This window comes from Triturus cristatus, chromosome 11 (assembly GCF_964204655.1).
Source record: "Triturus cristatus chromosome 11, aTriCri1.1, whole genome shotgun sequence".
Taxonomy (NCBI): domain Eukaryota; kingdom Metazoa; phylum Chordata; class Amphibia; order Caudata; family Salamandridae; genus Triturus; species Triturus cristatus.
The window spans coordinates 431572926-431589273 of record NC_140594.1 but is presented as its reverse complement, the minus strand read 5'-3'; the positions used below and the strand labels follow the sequence as shown (position 1 = coordinate 431589273).

Below are 16348 nucleotides of genomic sequence, written 5' to 3'. Positions count from 1 at the left end.
ACCTGCGTCCATCTGATGGGCATAAAAATAAACTGGCCTGAAATGACTACTGATACACAGGTATGACAAGACAAATGGACAAAAGGGATGCCTTTGGAGATCTTCTAGGTATGAATTTAAAATGACTGCATATTTTAGATACTTTTACCAGGCTGGCCTGACATGTAGACATTACCAACAATTTGAGAAGAAGAAAGAGCAATAATGGGACATTATATAAAAGACAGCATTAACTATGAAATTCAATGCATCTTTTGATTTCCTAATGCCCATTAACAAAATGCTAGCCACTTGCTTTTATGTTGGGTCCTGGTAGAATTCTTGTTTGACAATGCTTGCATGAGACTAGTATGTACTGGCAAAAGGTAGGTCACGATGACCAGTAAGGCCTTTAAGTTGGTCAGTGTTAAAGAATACAGTTGGCTTGTTGTGATAATGAACATTGTTCTGTATGTGCTCCATTAGACTAGGGAATCAAGCTTGGTATGACGAGGCTGTAACAATAAGGATCAACAAGCTTGAAATTAGTACAAAGTCAAAAGACCTGTTTAGAAAGGATTGCTTAGTTCACACTCCACCCATAAAGACGACCTGCTGGCTTTCAGGGTTATTGTTCGCCAAACATGGCAATTGTGTTTTGAGCATAAATATGGACTGTCATCTCTAAGAGGGCTCTCAGGAATTTTTCAGCAACACAAAAAACGTTCCGCTCTAGAAGACTGATGAACAAACACTTACACTTCTACAAGTTGAGAGTCATTGCATCATCAGAGTCCCAATGTGGCCCTGACCCAAACTCCGAGTAGGAAGAGTCTACTGTAGAGCGTAGGGTTGACTTTCTTTTCATTATTTAGATATATACCACCTACTCAAGAGAGAATGATCCTGGCCCACCAGGATAAAGGTGAAAACATTAATACATGTTTATTTCTTGTTCAGATTTGAAGACCGAGTTGAAAATCCTTATTGCTTGGCCGGATACCAGAAATTACTTGAAAACCGAAGGCAATCTTCCTAGATTTCTCAAAATGGATGGGGATCACATAGTAAACAGACAGATGAGAAAACATAAGCATTATGTTTTTGTTGAACAGTTTTGAGAAGCTGCATCTGGCCCCACCACACACTAACAGCGGTTTGCAGTGGTTTATAATAAGCATGAACCAAACATGAGAAAAAACGATATTCACTGTTTCAGGGCACATTGATTACACAGACAAACTACACACATCTTAAAAGTTCAAGCAGTTAAACCACTGTTTACCTAAATGTGTGCTATCTTAGAGGTAATACTTTTCTGTGGAAGGTTTTTAAAGAAGTCAAGAACCAGTCCTTGTGTGAAAGGGAAATTGTTCACAGATGCCCCTCTCCTAGTGGTGCAAGAGGCCCTATGTTTGTTAACGGATATTCCCTACACATGGAGTAACAGGGTGAGGCAGCAGACAGACCGTGACAGGGCAGTGAGTATTTGTACTGCAACGGCTGACCTGCAGATGGAAAGAGACACTTTAATGTGCTTCCCAATCACACAAGGGACACTACAGTAAACCTCTGAAGTTTGGCTGATAAGGGTAGGACTCCATTTGAGGGCATTTATCGATATGTCAACTCCTGGAATACCAGTACGGACAGAAAAGGCAAAGTGACAGTAAATGAGGTAAAAAAAACCTAGTGATTGTAAGAGGAAGGCTAGTGTTACGTTTGTGATGACTGCATTTCTAATAATCTGTGAACTTACATGCTCCAAAACCTGTGGCTTTACCTATTGCTGGTACTGTGAACTGCTTCTATGGCTAATCAACAGACCTGTGAGAACCTGGCATGACAAATGTAGTAGTAAGTCATATGCAGGCAAACACACTTTCCTACAGCAAGCAGATGTGTTCCCTTGACAGTTGTGATCCCAACAATCCTGTTTAATTATATTAATGTTTTTTGTCGATGGTTGATGCATGCATGTTTGATAAGGGAAAGCCTATGGACCACGATAAACAGACTCACCATAAAGGTAACTTTATCCTACACTTACTCTGGGGCTCTTTCCCATTCTCAACAGGTGGATAGATTCTGAATCATACAGACTAAAGATTGAAGAGAAGACAGCATGAGGAAGCATAGGCCTAATCAAAGCGGTTATGCAGACGCTCAGGGCCAAACTGTACATGGAGTGTGGGGTAGCTGATGTAGCAAACCTACATACCCCCTAGATAGGCACATGTCTGGAGAAATCCACTTCAGCTGCATTAACTCAGCTCAGGAGAGACTTTCCTTCTGCTATCAAAGTACGCTCCACCAGAGTACAGCAGCAGGAGATGCAGATTGGCAGTGGAGACTTCAGCCGCGGGTCAGTTAGCATTATGGACACCACTGTACTCCAAGAGTTGTGTAGAATCCAGAGTCCGCATTACATCCATCTAAATCTACAATACACATTGAACCTCAAAATTGCACGGCGTTTTCGGAGTTGTAGCGAGAATTAAATTCCTTATGCCAAATTCAAAGAGATCAATCCTTAGGCCATACTGTCACACTGGAACAAGACATGGACACAAATAAGAAGTCTTCCAGAAGAAGTATCAAGTCGCTTGAGGCAGTCGACTCAAAGGGCTTGTGCATCAATCAGACCATGAAGCAGCTTCCCATTCCAGGAGACCACAGTGCACTTGACAGGAGACAAATGCATTAGGTTCAACAGACAACATTTCCTGACCTTGTTTGCAACCTATGTCTCTAACCTATTCCTGTAGGCCACACCTGGATAACCGATTTAGCAAGATGAAAGGATGATATTTCCCTGTAGAAAGGGAACTCTAGAAAGGGAACAGGTTGATAATCTTTGGTAATGCCCAATAGCAAACATTGGTCACTTGCACCTTTCTTGTGTTCTGGTGGATGACTCTACACAGTTGCCAGAAGGCCAAACTCTCTCAAGAGAGGTCGAGAAGGACAAAGGCTAGCACCTGGTGCTCAAGATCAACAATGGTTCAGAGGATTGCAGGACTGCTTCCATACCACCCCTATAGCCCAAGAGGAAGCAGATAAGGGTCATCAGAAAAAGTGGTTGGAGATGTGAGAATTAGACTTTGTGAAACTACCGAAATCAAAACGTGCATCCATGTCTGTCCCCAATTTCCTAAAGGATTCCTTGAATCTACAGTTAGAAGGAATGGCACACAGGAACTTTCCTCTGCAAATGAAAATCAGGCCAACCCCACAGACTTGGACCAACTGCCCATTAAGGAGTTGAACCTTTTGAACCAACAGCCTTGGTGCATCACGAAAACAATGATGACTTAGTGCATCCACGCCTTGACAAGTGAGTCACAGATCGCTCAGTGGACTTCCCAGGAGAGTGGCAACTCTTGCCCAGGCTGTTGCAATGTGGCAGATCAACAGCAGCTGGCACTTAAAGACGGTTAGTTTCCACATTTGTTCTTCGAGCTGGTGGGATTTCCGAAACTAAGTTGCTTTTAAATGTAACAGTTATATGTGAATCAACACTCTGGACCTGACCACTACAAAGAAGTCTGAATTTAACTCCAGGAAGCGGATGTTGGGCGACACAAATCTTACATATGATAATGATGAAGGGATCCCAGTATGCAGCCGCCCCCTCACACCCACTGCCTGAACTTTTAAATTCTTTTACAATGGACTCAGAGTTATGGAAAAGGTACCATAAGAGAAGGCTAGCACTAAGGGTCCCACATCTCAAGTTTGGCACCAGAGATAAGCCAACCTTGAACTGACTAGCTAGCAACTGATGTCAATACTCGATCAGATGTAGCTGCAAGGAATGCCTGTTGAGGTTGACACAAGGAACCACTTCAAAGTTCGATGCGTGCGTTCAGGCCACTGGAACAGGCAGTCAGAAGACATTGTTTTACAAGAAGTGGTTCATGTTTGGAGTGATTAGTAGGCCTATGCCAATCCAGAACAGGCCTAACAACATGGACTGCTTCTGGGTGTAGTTTACTGACCCAGATTAAATAGCATCCAGCATTTAAGAATCATCCATATTCAGCCTATACATGGCTTCAGTGAGGGAGCTGAAGGTCATCCAGGTAAGAATAGAAGTGGACCTTGTTTAGGCAAAGAAAGCAGTTTCAGTGAAACTTGTGGCGTTAGGGCCAAAGATCAGCATCCTTCATTGGTACTGTTGTTTCCCACCGTGATGTGGAGGTATTTCGTTGAACATGCAGGACACTAAAGGAGTAAGAATGCTGCAGATCCACTGAACATAGACAATCATTCCTCTGCACCCACTCTTTTCTCTGAGAAGCTGCAAGGACCTTGGGTAAAGACAGCATGTTGGACCCATACAGACAGAGGAAAGATCTAACTAGGCCAGACACATCCACCCTTTTAAGATTTTATATTCAGTTTGCTGCAAGAGAGATTCATTAAGATGATCAGTTGTGCCCACTAGGTCAGATTTTAGAATAACTCAGCAAGATTACTTCTACTCAGTGCCTCTTTTACCAACAGCATAATTATCCTCGCAATCAATTAACATACTAAGAATAAGGCCACATGATTTCTTTCATTGCAGTTTATGTTGCTGTCCAAGAACAGCACAAATGGGTAAATAGAGGTGCGAGATTCAGAAATAAAAGAAAGGAAACTATTAGATTTTCTGGTGATAATGTGCCCAAATTATATGACTCTTTAATATCTGAAATGCAATCTGCTTCAGTGATTCCCTCGAAAAAGCTCCCTTTCATTAATAGCTATGTCATGGGCCAAAATAAAAAATAAAACGTTTGTTAGTAGTTTGAAAATCTGACACAAACACTGGGTTTCCTTTACTTACGAGTGAAAAAAGCTTGTTCAATTTAAGAATTTTCCCTTTAACTGATATATATTACTGCATTAACTCTAGTGGGACAAGATTGGACACCATCAGCACAAGTGTGCAGCTGCAGTCCATAGGATTGCGAAAAAGAAAAAAAAAAAAAATCAGCTGAAGAGATGTAAACTTTAGTGGTTTCTCGGTCTATTTTAGCTGCTTGACATTTTCTTATCCAGACCTTTGGTAACACTCTGTGGAGTGCTCCGAGTTGAAGACCAGAACCACAATCCCAACAAAAGCCCAGGCTGGGTCACTTGATTAATAGTGGTGATTCAATGCTCTCTTTTACAGACTAAAACAGCCTTTACAATGATAGAATAGTAGATCTTGTTGACACAAGGTCATCCAACTTCACATAAAGCAACTCTTGCCTCCTCGACTACAGATATAATGATGGAATCACACCAGGTTTAAGGTTTTGTTAGGCCCACCAATAGATTTACCACAGGAGAAGCCCCCAACGAAAGGAACAAGTCTGTTTCTCAAAAATCAAAAAGACTTCGTACCGCTGGTTTTACAGGGGATATAAAGACTGCTAGAAATATAAGAGAAATTTTGCCCACTCTGGGCTACCACCTCGTCAAGGAAATACACAGAAATGATGGGGAGCTGCAGAAACTGTGGACGAATGCCATGACTTGTAAACTATTATCCTATTCATCAGGGTTTTAGATTGGTAGTGGAAACAGAGACAAGACCCTTCATTTTCAGGAGTCATGGTAACAAGGTCCTTTGAGAGTCATCCTTATAATGACCAACAGGATGGTACCAATTCATAAAATAGAATCGAGGATCTACAGGCTTTTGGAAGATTGTATGCTAGCAGACAGATAACATTATTCTGTTCTGCTCTTGCAAGCATCAAGGAGGCTGGGGAGGATGGTGGCTGATCTATGGGGGAGAGAAAGAGTAACCAGATGATACTCGAATTCAGGAACAGTGCCTGGTGGTTCTTTGTTTATCTCAACTCGGTATAGGAGTAAGACTTTTGGAGCAACTCGAACAATGGATCAATTAGGGGCTTCATGAATGCATTGGGAAGTGAGCCTGAACTTCTAATTTAAAAAGGGGCAAAAGGCTTGGCCAGAACCTGACCCTTCGAGGGAGCGTCAGTAAACTCCAGACTGGTCCCAGGTAAATCAGTCAAAGGATACATCTACCCTAAGCAGAACAATACAGTGCCCAGTTTCAAGAAGAGATTCTTGATCAGAAAAACATGTTTCAGTCTTCATAATAGGGCCTTACATGAGATGCCTGAAGTTTAACATCAGAAACAGAGGTGGAGCCCTCCCCGCTGATAACACTAGCACTTGTAAACTTCAGGACCTATTTCCTTCTCACCTTTGAACCAAAAGGTAGGCTTCCTGAAGAATTAATACAGCAACTGCTACAAACACATGACTGATGTGATCATGTATCTTAATGGCATAAGCACACTCACTTAAACTTTCCCATAGTGTATGTTTATTCTCTTCTGTGCTGGGCAGAAAAGGGGCACCAGAGTTTAGACAAAAACAAGCCTGGCGTGACACTCTTTCCTCCCTTCCACGCTTCAGGCTCTGAACTAACACTTGATACTCAGCTTTCAATCAGCCAACACAGGATATAAAGTTTCCCTCAGGTAAGAAGAGGCAGGAGACAAAAGAACACAATATCCAAATGTGCATTAATGATGGTCTAGTGGTTTCTCAATAAAATTTGTGTGGCATGCCTCAGTCATTTCACAGGTCCTTTTATTGCTTCTCATTGGACAAGTATTTACTGACTCAAGTGTGCATCTATTATCGTTAACATACACTGAAATAGGTCATCAAACACATAAGAGATGCAACGTAACAAAGACAGTCCTAAAACAATGCAGATTGCTTACAGGTCAATTAAACGGAAGTCTGTGGTCTAGATAAAAACAAAATGTTCTAAAGTGCAAACAGGCGAGAAAGGGTTACACTAAATTATTAAACGGCCTCAGCTCACATCCATCTGCTTAATGTTCTCAGTCACACTAAATATACTATATCACACTTCTTGCAGATGACCCTGCACACAAAACACAATTCAGCAATGCACAAACCCAACAGCACTTTGATCTGCAAATTAGGCAACCTTTTTCATACTTTAATGTGCAAAGTTTACCTGTTCTGTAAAGAATAGGAATGTGGTCAGTGGACAATTTGTGGACACTTCGAACTCCCATGAGTAGGGGGCTGCCTCTCCTGTAATAAGACCCAATGTCCAATTTAGAAATTCATAAATAGTATATGCAGAAGTTCAAGCCCATAAGAAAATAACGGGTTTGGTTAATGCAAGGGTCTTTTATTGCAGGACACAGCTCAAATATTGTTTCACATCAGCACCTTCTTTGCATATGCATGCAGGTTAATTCATGAATGTAAATTTCTACCTATGATTAAACCTCTGCCTCCACAAAGAGCTCCTTCTGATATCCTACTGATGTCATTTCATCGAGGGTGCTGGAAAATAAGGAAGTTACCTCCTGAACTGCAAACACCTTTTGACACACGAACCGAAGCTCAATAAAGACCCTTTTCCCCCATGCAATCTTGAGCTTTATCATTTTAAGACAATATTAATATTTTGATTGATTAGGGGTTTTATAAAGTGCCGAGAGTCTTATTTCAGTTAAAGCACAGCCAAGTCTATCCTTCAGTGACCAGCAGGATAGCTACATGTCTTCGAGACTTTGAGATTCAGCATTTTGGCGAAGATTAAGGGATATCCACAAATTTTGCTTAGACAAGAGATTAGAAAATCTAAGTCAACAAGCAACCATCATTTTGAAGTCTTGACAATCCACCCCCAAAATGGAAGTGCACACAAGAAAGGTAAACTAACTAAACATTTTACAACAACACAGCAAGCGCACTTTTAAAATAAGAAATTACTGTATATCAAGATTTAAAATCCACACCATAAATTAAAAGGACTCATAACAGGTTATATTTAAAAGAATTGCAGTGGTTTCATCACCCTCTGAAAAACTAAAGCTTGGTTGACTCCAGAGAGACTATTCTCTGACATGCGGGTTACATTCAGCAGAAGGTGCAAAACCTGCTCATGAAGCTTATTGGCACCGGAACCTGTGACCTCAATGTTGCCCCTGATATGATATGTCTGAAGGATTATTAAATATTTCAAAGTGAGACTGTGTAAAAAAAATGTTAATAAAACATCTTAGTGGCAGCCCAAACAGCTAATCACGAACTGCAGTTTTAGGCATTGAATATCCTAAGGGCTGACGGTCAGCTGCAATTGGTTTCTCACATCTGAAAGAAGCAGGAAAACAAGTCCGTTCAGGAAATTATACACAATATTTCATGGTGCAATAAGTGTGTCCATGATCCAAGGCTTGGTAATGCTTCCATAACAGCCATCCTCTGGAACTTCAAATTGTTCTAATGGATGCCCAATCACATTAGTATTCATCAATGACAAAATGTCTAGGGTAATCAGTATAGGTTATTATAGTCTCAATATTAAATTTTACAATCATAGTATACACATTGATACCCATATACTATTATGGCGCAAAGTTAGCTGGGCCCCTCTGTCAACAATAGTCCTAAACTGGTGGAAATGCATGCAATGAATAGACAAAAATACAAATCATTGTGTCTGAAGTTAAAGTTTTTTGCTTTGCCAGAAGTTGTATTTGACCAAAGCAATGAAGGAACACCTGCAACCCTCAGCCCGAACGGGGCCAACCTATTACATTGGTAACAAGAATTTTAATACCTGGTGCCAACTGCCTGGCCAGGAAAATGAACGCTCTTGAACACAAGGGCAAATGCTCCTTCCTGAGTGGGAAATATAAAAAGAACAAAATTAACTAAGGTGAATATCACATAACATATTTGACACCAAACTATTCCTGGTTTAAAACGTTTATTCTGTCCCCTAAGAAACCTTAAAAAAAAGTTAAGTATTGAGTATCACATTAAAGTCTTGCTCTACATTACTAGGGAGTAATACTTTCTTCTGCAAAGGATACGAATTGCAGCATACTGAATCCTTTAAAAACAAAGATTGACATCTATGTGAGGAAAGACCGCCGACAAACCACTCCACATGGCAGACACATGTAGAAAAAAAGGTTACTTACCAGTAACTGCAGTGTCATACGGTTCCAACGAATTAAGTGGTACTGTGTATCCAGACAACAAAATCATCAGAATCCAGTCCACACACACCATCCGAATATGTTGGCCTAATTCATAGCTAGCTCACAGTACCCCATCTGAACCCATAAACATACCAGGGTACCAGATGGTATCTCCAAGCTCAGAACATGACCACTAATTCCCCAAGGAAATCGTGGAAACAGATCTACCCTTTTGTTGTTACTCAGGCATGCCAAAGGGAGATACCAGAAAGATACAAATTGACTTTTTAAACATTTATTGAAACAATTGTATTCTTGTGTAAAAAGTGTGAACTGCCATTATTAGTAGATCAAACATAGCGTTGTAACCAGCATCACAAGAATGGTGAAAAAGATTAACAGTTCAACCATTATAACATTGTGTGATTACATGATTCTATAGTTATATTTATACTTGTACTCCTTCTGAATTCTACCTACTCTAGCGAGAGCTTAGAGGGTGAACCCTCTGCCAGATCTCTGTATATGATGTATCTGGAAGCCGATCTGGTGTAGCGTAGGCTATCGGCCTTTGCAGGATGAAGGTTAAAGTCAGCAGGGCTGCAACTCAGAGTGCACAGCGTTCCAGGACAATCCCAGCAGAAGACATGCTCCTCCACCGAAATGTGGCACAGAGGTCATTCATATTCTCGAGAATTTGTATCTTTCATAGATCCATATGCTTGAATCATCCCTCTTGTTAAGCTGGGATTTGCTGTGCGATCTCAATTACACTTTTAGAGTGCATGTTCACCCAGAGGTTTCTTAGAGCTCTGCCATTAACATGACAGACACAGAGTAGTGAACAATTTATTGATGAAGATTAATATACCTGCTTAAATAGTCATGTTTTGATTTTTTGCGACAAATTCTGAAATTGGGTTCTTGGCATAGCTCTACTGGCAAAGAATTCCAGACAGAAAAGCTTGAGCCGAGAAGCCGCGGCCTCCAGATCTAGTCTTCTTGAATTTCGGGATGTCAAGCAGACCAGAACTGGTCAATCACCGAGTAGGTGATGCTGTATATTTTTCTACCTTACTGGAGATAAATTGGGGAGTTAGTCTATTTAGATCTCTAAAGGTAGTCCAGCAACTCTTTAGTTGGATATGCTGCTTAATAGGAAACCAGTTAAGATGCTTTAATAGTGGTGATGCATGTTTCTGTCTTGAGAAGTTAGTATATCAGATGGGCAGCTTCATCTGAATGACCTGAAGTCTTTGAATTGTGCTAGTAGGTAGCCCAAGACAGACTGATTTGGCATTTTCCAATCCAGATATAATCACTGCCAAGACAATTGCTTTTATTGCTTCATGCAAAAAGCGTGTCATTTTACTAAGTAGCTTTAGCAAAGATGTGACTTTAGATGCAACTGCAGCCACTTGAGGGTTCATAAGTACATTACTATCACTTATCACTCCTAGGCCTCTAGCTAAAGGTTTTGACTTCAGGATCTGTCCCATTTCTTTTAGCCAATATTTTTCAGTCCTAATATTTACTTAATTTTTTTTAAACTACAATCCCGTTTTTTTCTGTGTTACGCTTCAGGTGGTTAGCATTCATCCATGGTCTGATAAATAGCATTATATTTTGAAATTGTAACTGGGAAGCCAATAATCTATCTAATCGAATTAGTCATTGGGAGACTAATTATAAAGCCTGCATCCTCTCAAGGCTGACTTTTTAATCAACAGTCTAACAGACATTAAAGAGATGAGGGGACATGGGTGAACACAACACTCTATGGCAAAGGCCTTAATGAAGAAATGTCCCATGTGAACTGTCTGGCTGCAGTTCATCAGGAATTATTTTATCCAGCCCAGAGCAAGGCCTTGAAGGTCAACCTCTTCTACATGGTCAACTAGTATTTTATGGTCAACAGAGTTGACTGCGCAGGCAGATCGATTGGAATAAGGCTGATATCATACCATTAAAGAATCATCATTCCCATCTCAGATCATCAATAAGAGAAAGAATTACGATCTGTTTAGTCAGTGGCACATGTAAGTCACTGGCGTTTCTTAGCCAGGCAGAAAAATCAGCTTCTGTGATGTCCATTTCTTCACAGACCCTAGGGTGGGTTTGTTGGAGTCTGAGGAGCATTGCCTCTCCGTCAAGCTGTTGCCATTTTCGTATTTTGATTTCTGGTTTGTGAATCAAGATTGGTACAGAAATAGGAATAAGAATAAAGAATTTAATGATTTACTATTCAGACCCTACCCATGATTCAACACATAGATTAGCTAAATTCAAATGATATGTCCATATTCGGTCCAGTGCAATGCAGATAAGACGGGGTACTCAGCTTTGGACAAAATGTTAACCTGAATTGGCAAATTAATTGGCCAGAAGGTGCCTCACTTCCCAATTTGCAAGACAAGGTTGTTAAAAATCTGGGAGTCAAGGTCGACAATCAGCGGACCTTCCATAAACAAATAAGCATGGTGGTGGGAATGTGCTTTGTCCTTTTAAGTACTGCAAAAAAATGTTTACACTTCCTTTCCATCCCGGCCAGAAAATTTGTAGTTTTGGCTTTGGTCATGGCCAGACTGGACTATGCCAATGCTCTTTACTCTGCTCTTCCGCAGTACCTACTCAGACCAAAATGCTGCAGTTCGCCTAACACTTAGGGACTGATTTCGATGTCGGGAGGAATGCCTTCCGCCCAGCACTGACTCGGAACTGGGACCAACTGATACCTGGTCGGCGGTCCCAACCGCCTCATTAGGATGCGACCGAACACTGTTAAGTCGCATTCCTATATTTCACTAAGGGACCATGCATTACGGCCGTAAACTGGCAGTAATGCATGCTCCCATAGTGAAATGGGAGGTGCGGTTCATCCCTGCACTCCATGGCAGGCATCTCAAGGTGCCGAATCACGAAATAGTGACACGCCCTTTGCGTGTCACAAAAGGGTTACACAGACTGATACACGTTTGTGAGTCAAATATCCACGTACTCGATAATGTTTGTCAAAATTCATCCGGTTTATTCACAAGGTTATTGTTGTATCTTCCCCTTTTCCTCCCCTCCTTGGTACCTTCCGTCCACCCCCTCCATCCCTCTTACCTTGGTATCTCCCGAAGCTCTCCTTAGAATGTTGACAACCTGCTCATGTCAGAGAGCAGATGACTTGAATAAAGTGACAGTTGAACTTCCACTGGTCTCGTCACTTCATTTACTACACTGGCGACGATCCTGCGAGGGGGGCAGGACAAGTCATTTCCCCTTTTTACGTTTACGCTCTCAAACTGCGTGTGACCTCCTGGACTCCGCATATCCTAAGAGTCAAGGAAGACAGACTGGCGTGCTGTGTCAGCGGCTCGGGCGAGTTGCTGTGGCTGTTCCGACTATCTGTGTGAGAAGCCTCTTCGTACCTAATGACTGTAGTCGGTTGGTGCCTGTGAAGGGTTCCCTCGTCAGTGACGCGAGCCTCATCGCCTCTACCGCAATCTGAGGTGCACCGCTGGTGTTCCGGGGGCTCTGCGCAAAGTTGACCTGGCTGTCAGGACTTTCCAGCGAGGTCTGTGGCTGCTTGACGACTCTTCTCTGTGGAGGTACTCTTCGTACCACGACAGCTGCAGCTGTTGGCGCCTGTGAAGGGCTTCCCTCAGCGTGTCCTCGTCTCTAACGATCATCGGAGGCGCATCGCTGGTGTTCCGGGGGCTCGGCGCGAGTGCCGGTTGTTGGACGTCATCCTCAGCGAGGTTTGTGATGTAAGTGAAGTTCCTCGTGCTGGCAGAAGGCGATCCCGGCACTCCAGCGGCACAAGCCTCCTGTGGGGCACCCTTTTGGCCTCATCACGCAGCTGTTTTGGTGGATTCCAGCGCTCCCTCAGCTGACGAGGAACTGGTGGTCGACGCGCCTCATCACGCCCACAAGTAGGCGGGAAGCAGAAGCGCTCTGCTGGGTCCTGCCGCCCCTTGCCATTTCGTCAGGTTTCTTGGAGATTCCTCCGCGTCAGCGCCGTGAAGTCTCCTGCGCTCCCTCAGCTGACGGGGGGGGGGGGGGTGAAAGTGACGCGCCTCCTCACGCCCACAAGAGGGCGGGAAGCAGTTGGTTCCGCTGGGTCCTGTCGCTCCTGGCTGTTTTCGTCAGTTTCCAACAAGCCGCAGGCGCTGAGCTTGTTTCTGGGGAAGGCACGATCAACAGCAACATCAAACGACTGGATCACTGAGGTACGTCAAGTGGTGGTTCCAGCGAGTTCGTTTTTGGGGTTAAATCCTGCCAAGTAGAGGCAGCTATTAGGGACTTTGGCCACCTGGTTGACTTTTACCTCACGTTAGCCCCTGCTCAATTAGGGCATACTGTGACTCCTTCCTTTTGGGCCAATTGGTGTTGTACTCGGCGTCAATCTTACAGTACTTTGCGTCTGCCTGTAGGTACTCCAGCTTTGTAGGACATTACTGCGCTTCGTGGGAACTGTACTTGGGGCGGAGTGCTTGCATACCCAGGATTTCAAGGTTACAGCCTTTCTACGTTATAGAGGTCCCTGGTCCTAGTAAGCTGAATTGAACTTTTGGGGACTACCAACCTCCCAGGCACCTTACCTGATTTTCTCCCTCAGTTCTCCCCTTTGCGTTAATACTCTCCTCACAATGGGTACCCCGGGAATAAGCCAACCACCCTCATTTCTCAATGAATGTGGCGACCCTGACATCCATTGGAAGGAATGGACAAAGCTGTTCGAGTCATATTTGATAGCTATGGGGGGGGAGAGATTTTCTGCATTACGGAAACAGCATATTCTCCTTCACAACATGGGGGTACATGGTCGCAAGGTATATGAGACTCTCCCAGAACCGGAGTTGGAGGAAGAAGAGGACCTTGATGTGTATGAGGTTACCATGCTAAAATTAGGTAATCATTTTGGGGACAAAATAAATGTAGTTCTGGAACGCCATAAGTTTTTCAGTAGATTACAAGGGAAGAACGAATCGGTAAAAAACTACATTGCCAATTTGAGAGGTCTTACCCAAAGGTGTGATTTTGGGGAGCTCAATGACTCCTTGATACGTGACCAGTTAGTCAGGTGCACAAGCAACAGTAAAATCCAAGAGAAGTTGTTATCCAAAAACCCGTCGTTGGAGGAAGCGGTGTCTATTGCCCAGTCTATTGAACATACGGCAAAGTGCATGAAAGAAATAAAGGTATCAGAAGAAGTGGTTGCGGCAGTTCAGGCAGAACCTTCCAATAAGAATATCTCCAAAGTCAGGAGTAAGGGTGAGTCATACAGTAAGTCTCAAAAAGATCACTTGGACCTCAAATGTTACAGATGTGGGAGCAGCAATCATCTGGCCAACAATCCCATTTGCACAGCTCGCAATGCCCACTGTAAGAAATGTAATAGAAGAGGACATTTAGCCAGAGTGTGTAGGGACAGTGACAGCACCCAAGTTAAAGCCGTCAATGATACCAACATTGAGCAGCCAAGATTTACTTTCCAAGTAAAAAGTACGTGTGGCAGTATTCCCTTCGAATACCCAAAATGCAGCATTACAATCAACGATACATGCATTGAAATGTTCGCAGACTCATGCTCTCCATTCACCTTATTAAACATGGAAGATTACAGGAAAATCAAAGGGGATTCAGGCATGCAAATCTCTAAACCTGACATCACACCCCAGGGGTACACCAAAGACCCCATTCCATTGGTAGGCATGGTGGTGACTGAAATAAATTTCAAAGGGAGATCCACGGTAGGCAAGATCTACCTAGTCAGCTCGGGTTCCAACCTCCTTGGGTGGCGTCACCAGAGAGAACTGGGGGTAATCCTAGATCCTAATGGTAAGGAACAAGTCAACGTAGTCAATGGCGCCACGGGGGAATCACCCCTATGTGACGAATTCCCCCACCTATTCTCCAACGAGCTGGGAATTTTGAAACATTTTCAGCATAAAATAAAGATCAGACAGGGGGCGAAACCTGTAGTACACAAGACTCGCCAAGTTCCCTTACTGTTAAGACAGCCTCTCAAAGAAGAACTTGATAAACTCTGCCAACTTGGAGTCATTATACCCATCGACGCTTCAGAGTGGGTATCCCCAATTGTGATAGCATCTAAGGCCAATGGTCAGGGCATTCGCCTTTGCATCGACTTACGCAGTCTCAACGAAAACATCTGGGTCGAACGGTTCCCGCTTCCCAACATCAATGAAATGTTGAGTACCATGGGGAAGGCTAAGTTCTTTTCAGTCATAGACCTTTCAATGGCATATTACCAAGTAGATCTTCACCCTGAGTCTAGACCTCTTACTGCATTTGCAACACCATTTGGCACCTATATGTTCCTAAGGATGCCTTTTGGCCTGGCATCAGCGGCTGCCGTCTTCCAAAAAATGATGCAAAAGGTATTGGAGGACATTCCTAACTGCATGTGTTTTCAAGACGATGTTCTAGTCTATGGTGCCGATGGAGAGGAGCATGACCTCATTTTCAGAAAAGTATGTTCCAGGTTATCTAATGCAGGGTTATCGGTTAAAAAGGAAAAATGCAGGATCAAAGTCATGGAGGTAGACTATCTGGGACACAATCTTTCCTTTGAAGGGATAAAACCCAAGATGAGCTTAGTTCAAGCAGTGGAAAACGCTCCTCTTCCCTCTAACAAGGAGGAGCTCAAATCCTTTTTAGGGTTGGTGGAGTATATGGCCAAGTTCATACCAAAGTTTTCAGAGAAATGCGAGCCCCTACGAGAACTATTAAAGAAAAAGAGTGAATTCATATGGGAAGAGATACATTCTCACTCTGTAAATGCTCTAAAAAAGGAGATTGTGGGTTCACGTGCTTTGGGACCGTTTGACCATAGGAAGAGAACCATCCTATGCACGGATGCATCCAACAAAGGGCTTGGAGCCACCCTATCTCAAAAAGGGGAAGGTGAGGAGACCTTCGCCTCCCGTACTTTGAGTCCTCCTGAACGGAACTACTCCGTAATTGAGAGGGAGGCGTTGGCCTGCTACTGGGCCATCAACCATTTCAAGTTTTTTTTGTGGGGCAGTAAATTTACAGTCCGCACGGACCACAAACCCCTAACACACATCTTTTCAGCCAAGAAATCCCTCTGTGAATCACCCAGGATAGCAAAATGGGTCTTGGGGCTGGAGAAATTCAGTTTCAGAATTGAATACTTGCCGGGGAAGGACAATGTCCTAGCAGACTATTTATCCAGGTCCCCGGTAGAAACAAACACCGTGGAAGACCTTTTGGATTCCCCCATTCTCGCAATTCATCTGCCTTCCTTTTCAAAAGAAGAATGGAATGACGAAATGAGCAAAGATCCTATAATGGAGGCACTAAAGAATTTAATCATAAAGGGGTGGCCAGATAAATGTGGG

At 43.1% G+C, this 16348-nt stretch overlaps 1 protein-coding gene across 2 annotated transcripts in view; it reads right to left on the bottom strand.

Moving 5' to 3' along the window:
- LOC146784382 (glutamine--fructose-6-phosphate aminotransferase [isomerizing] 1) overlaps positions 1 to 16348 on the bottom strand; it is a 188614-nt gene that overhangs the window by 91391 nt on the left and 80875 nt on the right. For both annotated transcript variants that reach the window (XM_085636301.1, XM_085636302.1), the window contains exons 7-8: positions 8606 to 8667; positions 6986 to 7065 (exon numbers count right to left, since the gene is read on the bottom strand). In XM_085636301.1, the coding sequence (XP_085492427.1) occupies positions 6986 to 7065; positions 8606 to 8667 (142 nt within the window). The remainder of the gene's footprint in view (positions 1 to 6985; positions 7066 to 8605; positions 8668 to 16348) is intronic.